Here is a 14,861-nt window from a genome sequence, read left to right on the forward strand (position 1 = left end):
GGTGAACCTGGTCCCCTGGGTGTTTCTGGTCCTCCTGGTGCCCGTGGTCCCTCTGGTCCTGTGGGTTCTCCTGGTCCAAATGGTGCTCCTGGTGAAGCTGGACGTGATGTAAGCTGTCTTTTATCCTCTTCAGGTTTCTTTTTCTTCATTCTGATCCAAATATCAATACTCATAAAAAGTAGACGGAACTGGAGGCTGTTCTGCTAGCAAACTTGTAGAATGTCTTAAGAGAAAATTATATCAGGATCTTTATAGACATGGATTCCTATGCCCAGCTAGGTGACAGAATTTTTAAAGCAAAAGTTGTGTCTGAAGTACGTCCTGAAGGCACTCTCAGAATATTTTCACTTTTTACTTAAATGCCAAGAAAGATAGAGTGGGGAACATACATATCTTTCATGAAAGTATAAAAACTGCAGCCTGCAGCCATATCAGGGAAGCTTATATGATAACCTGAAACATAGTTAATACAGTATGAATAAAAATCTTGTAGAGACTGCAGAATTTGAAGGAGAACAGAGAATAGTAATTTTCAAATCCCAAACTTTTGTTTCATTGGAATTTTCTGAATGAAAATGGGGGGTTTTGGACACAGCCTAAGTGCTGAAGTGAAATAAATATTCACAAAGGAAACCATTTAACCTTCTGAAGTACCACAGCAAAGTAATTTAGTTGTGGCTGTTGTTTCAGGTCTTTTCCCTCCACTGGCATTTTTCTTCTAAAAAGAATGATGAAAAATATTTTAAGACTTTTAAAAGTTTTAAAAATTGCAAGCTAGTGAAGACCACTATTGTCTTAGCCTTTTCATTTAGAGAAATGTTGCAAAGCCCAGCAATTTTTTCCTTTACTGAACCTAAAACATTTGAAGATAATTTTAGTTTCCTGAGAACGTTAGGCATTTGAGAATGACGTGTATAAGGAAGAGGTTTTTTCTCTTTAAGATTTATACTATCCTATCTCAGTATCTTCTTACTCTCACTGTAAGCAATTAGACTGAGACAGTGTTCTGTGTGAGATGAAAGGTGATGGAATTTATTAATTTTTTTCATGGTATTTTAATAGGGCAATCCTGGTAATGATGGTCCTCCAGGCCGTGATGGTGCTCCTGGCTTCAAGGTAACTTGTTTCTTTTTCTTGTATTTCATTGTCATGGAAGAAATATTCCAATATATGTAAGTCAGTAATAACACAATGTGTCTCTGTTGCATTCCTTTGTTCCCAGGGTGAGCGTGGTGCTCCTGGTAATCCTGGTCCCAGCGGTGCTCTGGGTGCCCCTGGTCCTCATGGCCAAGTTGGTCCTTCTGGAAAGCCTGGAAACCGTGGTGAACCTGTAAGTCAATGAGATTATGCTATACTTTAACTTTCTGTATTAAGGTCTAAGAGGACTAAGACTTGTCTATCCTATATAAAAAGTACAACCCACCTCTACTATGCATAGATAACTACTTCACTTTCTCCAGAGATGTGTTGACCATGGAACCTTCATTAGAACAATATACAGCAGTGACATTTATTCTGTGTTCTTGTTTCAGGGCCCTGCTGGTGCTGTCGGTCCTGCTGGTGCTTTTGGTCCAAGAGGTCTTGCTGTAAGTCTGATTTTTAAATACATTACCACATTACCGAATACATTACATTTCTCTTCTTGATGCAAGAAGAGAAAACATGCTTTATCAATAAGGACCCATAACTGCGATCAAGGGGCCCAAACAATAATGCTTAAGGATCTGAAAATATTTAGGAACTTAGAATCTCAGTTAGCATTCTCTTTTGTAGGATAAATGCTGAAGCTTTTAGGATTTGCACTCTTCCTGGATGTGTTAGGGAGATGTCCATTATATACATTGGGATGTGACTTAATGTAGAATATTTACACTTAATTCTGGCTTTGACAGGAGTATGTTCTTGAAGCTTTCTAATTTATTCCTTTGACACCTATATCCCTTCCTAGGGCCCACAAGGTCCCCGTGGTGAGAAAGGTGTGCCTGGTGATAAGGGGCCAAGAGGTCTGCCTGGCTTGAAGGGACACAATGGATTGCAGGGTCTTCCTGGTCTTGCTGTAAGTAAATGATTTTCTGGGTTTTGAGTATAATGAGCAAAAAAACCAAAAATTGTCACACTAGCAAGGAATTACATATGCACAACATGGTATGTTAATACCACTACTCCACTCTGCAGCAACTTCAAAATGAAGAGCCATAAATAGTCTCTTTAACATTCACTGGTTTTTGTACAAAATTGAAGATTCTGGTATTGGCATTAGACTGTGACTACCATTAGTTCCCTTGAAGCTCAATTGCATTTGGCTAATGAAGAATTAAAAAATCTTCTGCCTTTGTTTTAATATTGTTTCTTATTTTGACCAGAAATTGTACAACTTTTATCTCAGAAAAGCCTAAGTAATTTGTGGATTTTCTTCCCTCTAAACTATCAACTGTCTATCAATTTTAAGGATTCTGACTTTTCTTTTAAAACCTTCTCTGAGGATCAGAAGAAACAATATAAAGAATTTTGTAGGTTATCCTCTTAAATATATCTTGACTGCCTCTCTCCTCTCTTCCCAAAACAAGCATTTTATACCCTAACTCCTCTCATAAATGTCATAAGCCCTAGATTCCCATTCTCTGAACCCAGATACACATTACATACATTTCCCTCTTGAATCAAGCAAGCACAAACGTGTTCCACTGCTCTTTTTTTGATGACGGTGTATCTTTCCCAATAGGGCCAACATGGTGATCAAGGTCCTCCTGGTAACATTGGCCCTGCTGGCCCAAGGGTAAGTGAATTTCAGGATATATTCAAATAACTCTCATTCTCATTGTGCAATATATATGTATGCTCCCATCCATATGAATCCCTATTTGTAGCATTTTTACTGTCGAGTAAACTGTTCAAATTTCCTTTTAGGGTCCACCTGGTCCTTCTGGTCCTCCTGGTAAAGATGGTCGCAATGGTCTCCCTGGACCTATTGGCCCTGCTGGTGTGCGTGGCTCTCACGGTCACCAAGGTCCTGCTGTGAGTATAAACTTTTTGTTGTTGTTGATTCAACACATTTATGTTACACTATAAGCCTAGTAATCACATCACTTCAGAAGCCTAGCAGTTTAATAATGCGCATGGTTTTATTTCTTAAAAAAGATATTTAAAATTAGGGAAATGTTTAATAGACCTGAACTTAAAGGTTTTCTTTGCTCCTTATGGCCAGAGTGCAAACGCACAAAGGAGATGTGGTAGTCCTGCACTGTGCGTCTTCCACTGCTTCAAGCCATAGCAGTCACCATGTGTGCTGCCTCCAATTAGAGCTGAGAGTGCCAGGAGTTAACTAGGAGTATGCATGTGTGGAAGCATTTCTTTAAAAGCATATCTCTAACAGAATCTTTTTGTCTTCTGCTTTTAAAAAACTTCAGGGCCCTCCTGGCCCTCCTGGTCCCCCTGGGCCCCCTGGTCCCAATGGTGGTGGATATGAAGTTGGCTTTGATGCAGAATACTACCGGGCTGATCAGCCTTCTCTCAGACCCAAGGATTATGAAGTTGATGCCACTCTGAAAACACTGAACAACCAAATTGAGACCCTGCTGACCCCAGAAGGCTCCAAAAAGAACCCAGCTCGCACCTGCCGTGACCTCAGACTTAGCCACCCAGAATGGAGCAGCGGTATGTTAATGCCAGATGTTTGCCCCTTCTGGCTCTGGGAGCATTTCCAGGGCATTAGCTTTCTTCAGTGAAAGGTATCCTTGGCCACGTGGCAAAAATACTAAATGAGCAATGAAGAAGTTCTTTCTGCCTCCACTGAAAATAGATACAGTTACAACCTGAAAGGCTCTTTGTAGATATTGTCACACATTATTGCACTAATTTTCCAAAATAACACAAAAATATTTAACCCTTGCTTTTAAATACAGTTTCTTATACACTAACAATCCAAAATACCTGTTTCCCACTTATCACCTTAATATTGCCCCTAGCTGTGATATTTATGGCCTGGGTTCGTATATCAGATGAGTGAATATGAACTGCATGGAGAGTTTATGCTGAGTGAACCATGATTTACGTTTCTTCCCTCAATGGCAGGCTTCTACTGGATTGACCCCAACCAAGGCTGCACTGCAGATGCCATTAGAGCATACTGTGATTTTTCTACTGGTGAGACATGCATCTATGCCAACCCCGACAATATTCCTGCTAAGAACTGGTATATCAACAAGAATCCCAAGGACAAGAAGCAGCACATATGGTTTGGTGAAACTATCAATGGTGGCAGCCAGGTAAGTGATGTATGGCAGGGTGATTATTTCCTTCAGCACTGTCTGAAGAGTTCTCAATTCGCTGACACTCAGAAGCAAGCAGATAAATTAAGTTCTTAGGGGAGAAATATGAAAAAGCCAGCTACCTTTTATCTGAAGGGCAAAGAGCTCTGATTCTGATTTAGGTCAGTTTGTTAAAAGTACTTCTCAGTATTGTTCTAACTCTTCTTGATGTCTGCAAGTGATCAATTCAGCTTGACTAATGGTTATTGTTAAGGGAAGCCTGTACTGTAATATGGTACATATAAAGACAGTCCAGAAAATGTCTGAACAATTAAAAACATCAATCTTTTTATCAATATTTTTGTACAACACTGTTCCTGGACAGATATCTATATTACACATCACAGATTCTGAGTGTATGCCATGATGACATTCAGAATTTTAGGTGTAAGTGAAAACAAGAGCTACTACTTGCATGTTAGACACTTTCCCAGCAAATTGCAAATATATCACTTTCGTACAGCTAAGGAGATTTAATTACCTAATTCTTAAATGAAATTGAGTTATATTGTGGTGAAGTGTCTAAGATGAGATTTAATCACATTGGATCACAACAGTCTAGGGTCCTGTTTCTTAGAGTGGCTAAAAGTACATGTTGTAGAAAGAATATAAGAGTGAAGAAAACATTGGTACTATCCACAGACACTAGTGTATTAAAAAAAGTTTCAAAACTCTATCAAAAAAGATTTCACAGTTTTATTGAGACAGACATTTTTCATGTGTAGCTGTGGGAACAGTAGATTGTCTTCCTTGAATTTATCTGATCTTGTCTCTGAATCCATATAAACTGTTAACACCATACCTTGGAACAGAACTCTACAGTTCAACTACATCCACTTCTGTCTGGTTGTCAGTCTAGCTCCTACTACTTTTATTTTGTGCTCTTTAGCTCTGGAATGGCAATAGAAAAGTGATTGCAGACTTGTGATTAGTTTTTTGTCTTTTTAAAGCTCCTAGCTGTCATGGTTTAAGCTCAGATAGAAATTAGGTACCATTGCCACTTGCTCAACTCCCTCTTTCTTCCCCCCAATACACCCTAGTAGAAGGGGGAGGAGAATCAAAGTAAAACTGGCATCTTAAGATAAAAATAGTTTAATATTTGAAAATAAAATATGGTAACAATGGAAAATAATAATGATAATAAAAAGGAAAACAATAGGTGATGCAAAATGTCATTGCTAACCACCTGCTGACTTGTGCCAGACCCTTTTGCTTCCTGAACCCAGACTAGCTGCCTTTTTGGGTTACTTCATCCCAGTTTATATACTGAGCATTATTTTTTATGCTGTTGAATATCCCTTTGGTCAGCCCAGCTCACCTGTCCCAGCTATGCTCCCTGCCAGTTTCTTTTGCACACTTCCTCACTGGCAGAGCCTGAGACAGAAAAAAAAAGATAAGTATTCTTGACTTAGCAAAAATCTGAAACATCAGTGAGTTTTCAACACCATTCTCATTCCAAATCCAGAACACAGCACTGTATCAGCAACTGAGATGAAATTAACTCTACTCTAGCTAAAATCAGGAGACTAGAGCAGCTATCACACATTTTCATTACCAACATCCTCCTTTCCCCCACAATACAGCTGACTGGGTTCCTCTCTGTTTTTCAGTTTGAGTACAACAGTGAAGGAGTGACCTCCAAGGATATGGCCACCCAACTCGCCTTCATGCGTCTGCTGGCCAACCATGCCTCCCAGAACATCACCTACCACTGCAAGAACAGCATTGCCTACATGGATGCAGAAACTGGCAACCTTAAGAAGGCTGTTGTGCTGCAGGGATCCAATGACGTCGAGCTACGAGCTGAAGGCAACAGCAGATTCACTTTCAGTGTTCTTGAGGATGGCTGCTCTGTAAGTAACACAGAAACCACGGGCATGGTGACTGCCCAGGCCTAAGCATGTGATTAGGGATAGAGTTGTGCTTTAATTTATAATTAGATTATTGGTCAAACCAGCAAAATTTTGCCTGGTGAAGATACATAGCCTAAAAACCCAACCATGGCAGATCCTTAACAAGTGGGAAGGAAGAGGTTACAAAAAAATTATACCTTGTACTGTACGTGTGGCCAAAAAAACAGTTTTCAGAGGGACCAGATCCAAGTTCTGTGTAAACAGAAGATTGATAAGAAAACAATGCACGTGCTATAGAAGGGGCAGGATCTTTAAGTCCTGAAACAATCAGGCAGAGTTCTCTTAGGATCTAATACCATTTTGAATAATATGGTAGCTTGTATACAGCATCACATCAGACTACAGAAGATTCAAGTAAATAATTTTTCTATATTGGAGATCTAAATAGTTGGATGTGGGTATCTGATTTGCAAACAATACAAGCAAAATTATTATGAAATTATTTCAGGAATTATCCATTCAGGTGAAATAATTCTTAATACTGTGAACAATGCGATAACAACTGCAATGAATCTTCTCTTACAGAGAAAGAACAACGAATGGGGCAAAACAATCATTGAATACAGAACAAATAAGCCATCCCGCTTGCCCATCCTTGACATTGCACCTTTGGATATTGGCGGCGCTGACCAAGAATTCGGTTTGGACATTGGCCCAGTCTGTTTTAAATGAATGAACTAAAATTAACTTAAAGCCTCTCCCAAATTATTCTCTTGTCATTTCTTTTATAATGAAAGCTGACTCCTTCCATTTCCTCTGTTCATCTACTTGCTTAAACTCTGGGCGAAAGAGAAGGAGAAGAATTGATTGGAGCATTGTGCAATGAAATTTAATACAGCCCCAAATGGACTTGGAAGTCTTTCAAGATTTAACACCTTGTTTTGGGAAATGTCAGCCTTTGTAAAGAAAAAAAAAACAAAATAAAAAGTCATGAAAGTTTGCACCATTTGTGGCCTTTGAATATCTTCCACAGAGGAAGTTTAAATCCATGACTTCCAAAGGTTTAAACTACCTCATACACTAAATGAAGAGTGATCCACATCTTTTTTAGGAACTTCTCCATATGATCTGAGGTACTTTCAATTCCACTCAAAATACAGTGGTGCTAATTGCATAATTACAGAGTATCTTTCCAATACTTGAACTTTGATGGTGCTAGTAGCATTTAAAGTATTGCTTCTCTGTTTCTTTGAAGTCTGTCTTAAAACTTAGGATGCCCTGTCTCACCCACAGCTTAAGCATGTGGATAATTTTTCTTCCTCTTTGTCTTCTTCCTCCAAAATCAGGTGTTCCCACTTTCAAATTTCATTTCAATCTTCTACTATGGGTAAAAAAAAAAGTCATCATTTCTCAAAAAAAGAAAGAAAATGTATTTTGTATATGTGAGATGTTTAAATAAATTGTGAAAAAATGAAATAAAGCATGTCCCGTGTTCCAAAAGAAACTATTTAATAAATTACTTGCTTAGATGCATTGGAGAATCTCAGACCAAGATTTTAGCACATTGCTATAAAACATTTTGTTAAAGCCTCAAAAGGTTGCCTACAACTCTCTTAAGGGTGTAATTGTCTACTTGACTCTTCATTTCAACACTAACTTCCGAGAAGTTCTCAAGAAACTCAGTAACTCTGTGCCTCATAGTATGAGAAGTTCAGGAGCAGAAATAATTCCATCCTTTTTTCCAACTACTAAGTAGGATTATTGGGTGCAGAAGGATCATCATCTGATTTGAAGGTGGAAGGAAACTGAAGCTTCCCTCTTTCACTTGAGGACAGAAAGCTCCTGGCTGTTGATAGAGCTGAGCTGGCTGATGCTGGGCTGTAACCAGCAGAACTGTACCTGTGCACTTTAGAAGGATGTGCAAACACCTATGCCAAAAATTTCAAATTGAGTTGTTTTGTCAGGAAGGTCAGTATTAGGCCCTTACAGCTTGTTCAGTTGTGTATGGGACACAGAACCATATGCTTTTGCTATCCTTAATAATTTACTGTCACACAAACCACCATGAGAAGCAAAGACTTCTTCTCTGAGACCATTTAGAAGACTGCTGAAAATCCTAAATGAACTGAAATTCCAACAGCCATGTTTTTGTAATTGGGAAGGTGCTTGAGAGAACCCAGAGAGGACCATGAAGACAACAGCAAAAGCATGTAAGGCAAGAGGTGAGATGGCCAGACAGAACCCCCGAAGAGTGGCATGAAGGAAATAACCAGAGTAAAGTCCCTGTAACCTGCAGGAAGCACCACTCCAAAGATTAGCAGCTAAGAGTCTGAAGGCAGCTCCAAATGGTGCAAGGGGGAATAAGCACTAAAATCTGTTTCTAAGGATTCTTTTTTTGTTTCTGCTTGCAATGAACTGATTAAGGAAAATAGGGCAAATATCAAAACATGATCTTGGGTACAGCTGCTATGTGCCTGCAGCTGTGTGCTGAATTAGTAAAAATGGGAATTTCCATTATGAAATATAACTCATTTTTTCTTCACTGAGTAAAACATACTGTAGGTAAATACCTGCATTTACTCACTAGACCATGATGATTCTTAAAATATTATTATAAGCATTTTTTACCGTTTCAAATTAAGTTTGTTGTTGTAAAACCAGTAATTCTAGATTTGAAAACATTAAAGAATTTTTTTCTTTGTATAGATTGACTACAAGACAGGAAGTTTCTACAAGGACTGAAAAGCTAAAATTTCATCCCTCGGGTGTTGCAATTCACTGGAAGGTATGCAAAGGTTATTGCTAGGATAGGGAGGAGGACCTTTGCTGCCTGGAGAGAAAAAAAAACCCAAAGCACAACTAAAGGAACACTTGAGCTTGGAAAGGAAACTACACCTAGCAAACACTGTCCCCTTTTGTTGTCTTCTGATTCCTCCTTTGCTCTCTGTGATCTATTCCATGGCATGTGCTGCTAGGTAGAGCACACCTTCTTTCTATCCGCTCGCTGATAACATCCAAATTACATGTTTTCAGATCTTTGCTCCCAAAACAGCCTCATTTGGAAATTAAACCTGAAAAAATACATAGTGTTTACCTCACAAATTCCAGCCCCATTAGCACTGGACAGATATTCAGTCTGCTTTGCAGGTTTTCAGCTTATCAGAACATATTGCATGATCAACTATTTTGCTTATGCTACGTACAATATTGAAGAAACTATCTTTCAAAGATCATAGCCGTAAATAAGAGATAAAGGTCAGACAGGGCAGAGAGCTTTAATATTGTCTAGTTTTGGGAATATAAGATGTTGAATAAACTTCCGGTAAAATGATCTTAATTATTTTTCAGAGTACTCTGCTTTCCTATAAGCATTATCTTTGGAGAATTTCATTATCAGCAGCAATACTTCTAGAGCATTAGCATAAATTAGCTGAAATAATAGATTAATGTTTACATTTGTAACAAGAGAGAAGGAAAGGAAAACAGCTGGAGTAACTAAGTGAAAGGCAAAGTTTGCAGCAAGCCCTGGCTGTACTGTGCCAGAACAGAATTGCTGGGGAAGCTCTGTAGAGCTGGGTGGAGAGAAAACTGACGTGTAGTCCTCGGTTGTGACACAACTGTGCAAACCGAAGTCCTGCAGCATTCAGACCATTTTCCTCCCTGGAACATGCAGGATTAATAACCCTCACCTATGTGATCAATAAATATGTTCTGTCTATCAGCTTCTCTTACACTATCCTCCCAGGAGATGGACAGAGATTAAACATCTCCTGTCAGTATGTGCTTCAAATTGTATCTAAGCTGACTTCTGATGTCTCCAGTGCAAATATTCCTTTTTGTATCCACGGTTTCCTATTACAGCAGGCTCAACTGGAAGCACATTGGGCTCCCTGTAGCATGTGCTTTTGCATTAATATGACCTAAGTAAGTAAAAACTAGAGGAGAGGAGAACACCATCAAAGGGACCAACACTGAGCAAAAAGAAACTCAAACCATGTAGCACGGTTCTAGCAGGGGCAGTTGTAACTGTACAGCCCAGTAGGGGCTAGCCACTAGCAATTATCTTCAGTATCTGAGATCGTCAGTCTAAAATATGAATACTGTGCTACAGACAAATATCCTTTAATACAGGTGAGCGACAAAACAACATTAACAGACAACATATCTACACTTCCACCATTCAGGTTTAAGTTGAAGCTTTTGACGTGACTTTTGATTTGTTTTCTTGTAGTAGTTTCAGACAGGATCTCCTAGAATCTGCCTTCCTACCACCCTCTTGATGCAGTGTTTTACAGTATTAGAATCATGTATCCAATTCCAATGACATATTAACACGCTTAAATAAAGTCATGCAAACAGAAGTAACCCCTAATCATTTGGCTTTACTCGTGTCTCATTCTGAGCTTATTGGAAATCCACTGTTTTTCTATAGGGCTCCCCCATGAATGTCAGATGCATAATGAATGCAATCTACGGTGCATAAACAAAGAAATTACTGCATGTCTATATTCTAAGGCTGGAATACATTTGTCCTTTCCTGGAAAACGTGTGGTTGGATATTACATGAGCAAATTTTCCTACACATGAATCCATGCATATGCATACACTCCAACTACTCAGGAAATGATGATTCTCATTAAGGCAAATATAACTATCAAAACAAAGAAATAGATAATTTGAATATTATTTTGAACACAAGCATTTGAAATACATAAAATAAATTCCAATAATTAATATCAATATCTTACTATGTTCATGCTACAGAAATTGGACCTTCAGATGAAATGAAAGCTTTCCCAAATGCCAATTCTGAAGACCAGTCAAATAGCACAGCAATTCTCCAGCATTTTCCCAGGCATTGTGCACCACCTACTGCCTCACATAGTGATTACCAGCCCCTGAGGACTGTATTTTAGGGCTTTTATTCCCAAATTCACTGTCATTCACAGAATCACAAAACATTCTGACTTGGAAGGGATCTACAAGGATCACCTACTCCAAGTATCAAGTAAACAGCCCATAGAGGTATCAAACCCACAACCATGAGGTTATTGGCACCATGCTCTAAGCAACAAGCTAATCTCAGGGCTGTTGCTATCTAAATCTTCTGTGCCAAACCTATCCTACAGGCTATTTCTTCAGAACATCAGCTTCAGAACTCATCCTAAATATGCACTAACGTATGAGAAGAACATTCATCCAAACAGGAAAGCTCTTGGAGCAAACTGCAGGTTCACTCAGGGCACAAAAAAAAAGGCAATAATTAAATTTACTCTTTTAGTTGTTAGGTTCTGTCAATCTGAAATTATCTTCTCTATATAGCAGTATAAAGGACAGGGGTTTTTCTTAATGAAATCTTTCCTCCATAATGACTGTCAGTTTATCTGTTTTTCAATTTAATCCAAAGGGATTTAACACTACTTTTTGGTTGAGGTATTTAACATCTCAGGGTGTAAGTCTCTACTCCCAATATATCCCAGTATAGTCTCTACCCAAACACAGTCTGCCTTAATTTGGAGAAAATGCTTTTCATTACTCTTTCCAGTTAATAATGAGCTATCTTCTCATTTATTTTCATTTTTCAGCATTTAACAGGGAATAAGAAATTATTTGTTCCCCAGATTCTGCAATGAGATCCAAAGGACCTTTGCCTATTCTTCTCAGGAACAGCAAAGAGAAAACCACACCCATGAAGAGCACTTGCCTCACAGTAGAAAAAAGCAGAATTACAGTTTTATTCACTTCTCTAATCTACTTTAATTCTCATATGGATACAAGAGATGCATTAGGTACAATAGACACAGACAGGTACAAGAGGTCCTTTGAACTTTATCAGTTCCCTATGTGATTCTGGAGTACAGTTTCAAATACTTTATTTCATATTGTTCCTATAACTCTCAGTTAGAACGCTCCAATTTTTCTGGAGAGATTAAGAGCCAAGGTTGAGAATTAGCCCTGTGCAGGATGAGCTGGTGGTTTGTGCCTAAGTATGACAGTGTCCTTGTCTGGCTCCAGGTGAGAGGAACAAGCATTTCATCTCCCTCCTCCAGTGTTGGGATGCCCTCAGCTGCTTTGGGAGTATGAGCACTTTGATTGTCCGGGAGATTCAGGAACTACATTCCTACCCCCACTCACCCACCTCCCACAAGTTAATCATTAAATATGTATTTTGAAAGCACATCCAAGAATGAAAAATACTGATTCTAACACCTTGCTCCTCTTTAAGGTGGTGTTTCTCTGGTGTTTCTCTATATACAATATTACCAGTGCTATAGCTTTTAATGTTGTCTGTACATCAGGATCTTATAGATCTCTATGTTGTAATAAGACTTGGGTATCCATTCCAGGTATGACACCCTGATAATAAAATTATGGGCCAAGGACTGACCTATGGATTAACTGAGTTTCTCTCACACCTTCTTTCTTGGTCCATAGCAATGTTCTTACATTCTACTTATTCTCTGCTGCAGAAGCTTAGTCTAAAAATCCATTCTCTATGTTAACTTTTCATAAATACTGTGGAAATTTAATATGTAACAACTCAGTAGCTGTTTTCTGTGGGCCTTGTGTGAAAACTCCTTTACCTCTTTTCCTCTCACATGAAAATGCACTGCTCAGACACACTATGGAGACTACTTCAATTGATTTCTACTGACTCCTTCATCTGTTTCTTAGCATGTTTACAAAGTCTAATAGTTTTGGTTTTGTTTGGGTTTTTTTTGTTAAACTCACACCCTGAAAGTCTGAAATTTAGGACAGCATGGCTCCTAAAAATATATAAATTTTAAATTCATTATTTCATATGATCTGGATCTAGTGTGTTGAAAACTAACTGGGATTTGCATTTCATTTCTAAGTTGCTTTTCATGTACCAGAAAAACAGGTCTGAGGAAAGAGAGCTCTGTGAGAGAAAGGTAGGCTTATAAAATAGAATCATAGAATCATTGAATTGTAAAGGGTGGGAGTGGACCTGAAAGTTCCTCTAGTGTGGAAACCAGGGCACTGGGAATATTTCTCTGTCTGCTCTGGGGTGCCTCAGCCCCAGGGGAGCACTGACTTTGACCCTCATTCATGGAGAAAGTTTTGTAAATTTCAAGATAGACCAGAATCCACTAAGTGTGAAGTAGATTATAGAGAGTAGTGAAGGTGTATCACTTAGGTGAGAAATTTAGGTTTTGAGATTTTTAGTATGTTGTGGATGGAATCAAGATGGAGGGCACAGGGTGTCATCCTGGGCTTCTTCTTCATGCTTCATCTTCCTTCTTCTTCATGGGTTTGGGTGGCATTTTGTAATTGGGCAGAAAAATCCACATTGAGGGCTCTGTGGGATCAGTTATTGGGTTAAAAGGGGAGATAATCTAGGTGCCAGCTCTTAATTGGATATTTCAGCTTTAAAAGACCTCGTAACTAAAGATTGTTAGCCATTTTTGAGGTGCTTTTCCAGTGTGCTGAGCCTGGTGTGGACAGTGTGCAAAACCTTAGATAAGATAATAAAGAACCTGAAGACCAAAAAAATCAAGAGCATCTCTCTTTCCTGTCACAAGACTGCTCCAGGAGGGTCTCCCCCAACAGGGGAGCCCCCAGGGAGGGACCAGCCTGAGTCCCAGAAGTCAGGGAATTGGCAACAGGTACCCCAGCAATCAAGTCTTGACCACGCCTGGCAGGGGCTCCTCCCACTACACCAGATTGCTCAGGGCCTTATCCAGGCCTTGAACATAGCCAGAGTTGGGATACCCACAATCTTCCTAAGCAACTGTCACAGAAATCTTTTGCGAAAAATCCCTTCTTTGGGATTTTTCCTTCTGGGAAGCTGACGCCCCAGAAAAAGAATGTAAACAGTGGTTGTCTGCTGCTGTGGAATGCAAAAGGTGCAGCTGTGATTGGCCCATGTTGGATGTTTACAATTAAGGGCCATTCAAAGGCCGAGCTCTCTGGGACAGAATCAGAGGGAGCTCCTTTGTTGATTCCTTCCTTTTCTATTCTTAGCATAGCAAGCTTCTGAGACTTTCCCTCTTCACCCCTGAAAGACCCTTGTGAGCCTGGTAACAAGCAACATGTTCCAGTGTCTAACTACCCTCACAGTAGAATATTTCTTCCTAATATCTAACTTAAATTCTCCCTCTTTCAATTTATACCCCTTATTCCTTGTCCTATAACTACTGCTCCTGAAAAAGAGTCCACAAGAAAGTTGCTGAAGAATAATGGGCTCCAGTGGATTCACTGCATATGGATTTGTTCTGGTTTTGGGCTTTAGATAAAGCCACACACTGTTAATTAAACCTTTCTGTTCGAGTATTTTTAAAGCATAAGAAAAAACAACACAGCAAAGAATTACATCTACCTGCCAGACATCTAGCAATAATTAAAGTGTGCTATCCACAGGAGACTTAAAGCTAGGGGCAAAAAACAATAGCTCTCCTGTAGATTCCAACTCACCAGTCACACAAAACTGCTGGAAGTGGCACAACTATTCAATTTCCTGTTAATTCCTAAATGACAAATCTTTGCTAAGCCTGAGGTGCACAGTAGCCCATGTTGATATTTTGTATATCTGTGTTTACATTTCAACATCATAAAATAACATAGATCCTTTACAGCTCACAAATAACACAACGGAGCTCCATACAAAGAGCTCCAGACAAACAAATTTGACAGAATAGGGAATGTTGCAATGTTCAGCTAAAATGAAACTATTTCTATG

The 14,861-nt window shown here is 39.1% G+C and overlaps 1 protein-coding gene across 1 annotated transcript in view; it reads left to right on the plus strand.

Moving 5' to 3' along the window:
- COL1A2 (collagen type I alpha 2 chain) overlaps nucleotides 1–7,166 on the plus strand; it is a 38,016-nt gene extending 30,850 nt beyond the window's left edge. Inside the window, exons 42-52 of the mRNA XM_059481192.1 lie at nucleotides 1–108; nucleotides 1,063–1,116; nucleotides 1,223–1,330; nucleotides 1,533–1,586; nucleotides 1,949–2,056; nucleotides 2,723–2,776; nucleotides 2,908–3,015; nucleotides 3,408–3,654; nucleotides 4,072–4,265; nucleotides 5,918–6,160; nucleotides 6,746–7,166. Of these exons, the coding sequence (XP_059337175.1) occupies nucleotides 1–108; nucleotides 1,063–1,116; nucleotides 1,223–1,330; nucleotides 1,533–1,586; nucleotides 1,949–2,056; nucleotides 2,723–2,776; nucleotides 2,908–3,015; nucleotides 3,408–3,654; nucleotides 4,072–4,265; nucleotides 5,918–6,160; nucleotides 6,746–6,892 (1,425 nt within the window). The 3' untranslated portion in view covers nucleotides 6,893–7,166. The remainder of the gene's footprint in view (nucleotides 109–1,062; nucleotides 1,117–1,222; nucleotides 1,331–1,532; nucleotides 1,587–1,948; nucleotides 2,057–2,722; nucleotides 2,777–2,907; nucleotides 3,016–3,407; nucleotides 3,655–4,071; nucleotides 4,266–5,917; nucleotides 6,161–6,745) is intronic.
- Nucleotides 7,167–14,861: the final 7,695 nt, after the last annotated feature.

The sequence above is a fragment of the Ammospiza nelsoni genome, chromosome 1, assembly GCF_027579445.1.
Source record: "Ammospiza nelsoni isolate bAmmNel1 chromosome 1, bAmmNel1.pri, whole genome shotgun sequence".
Lineage (NCBI taxonomy): Eukaryota > Metazoa > Chordata > Aves > Passeriformes > Passerellidae > Ammospiza > Ammospiza nelsoni.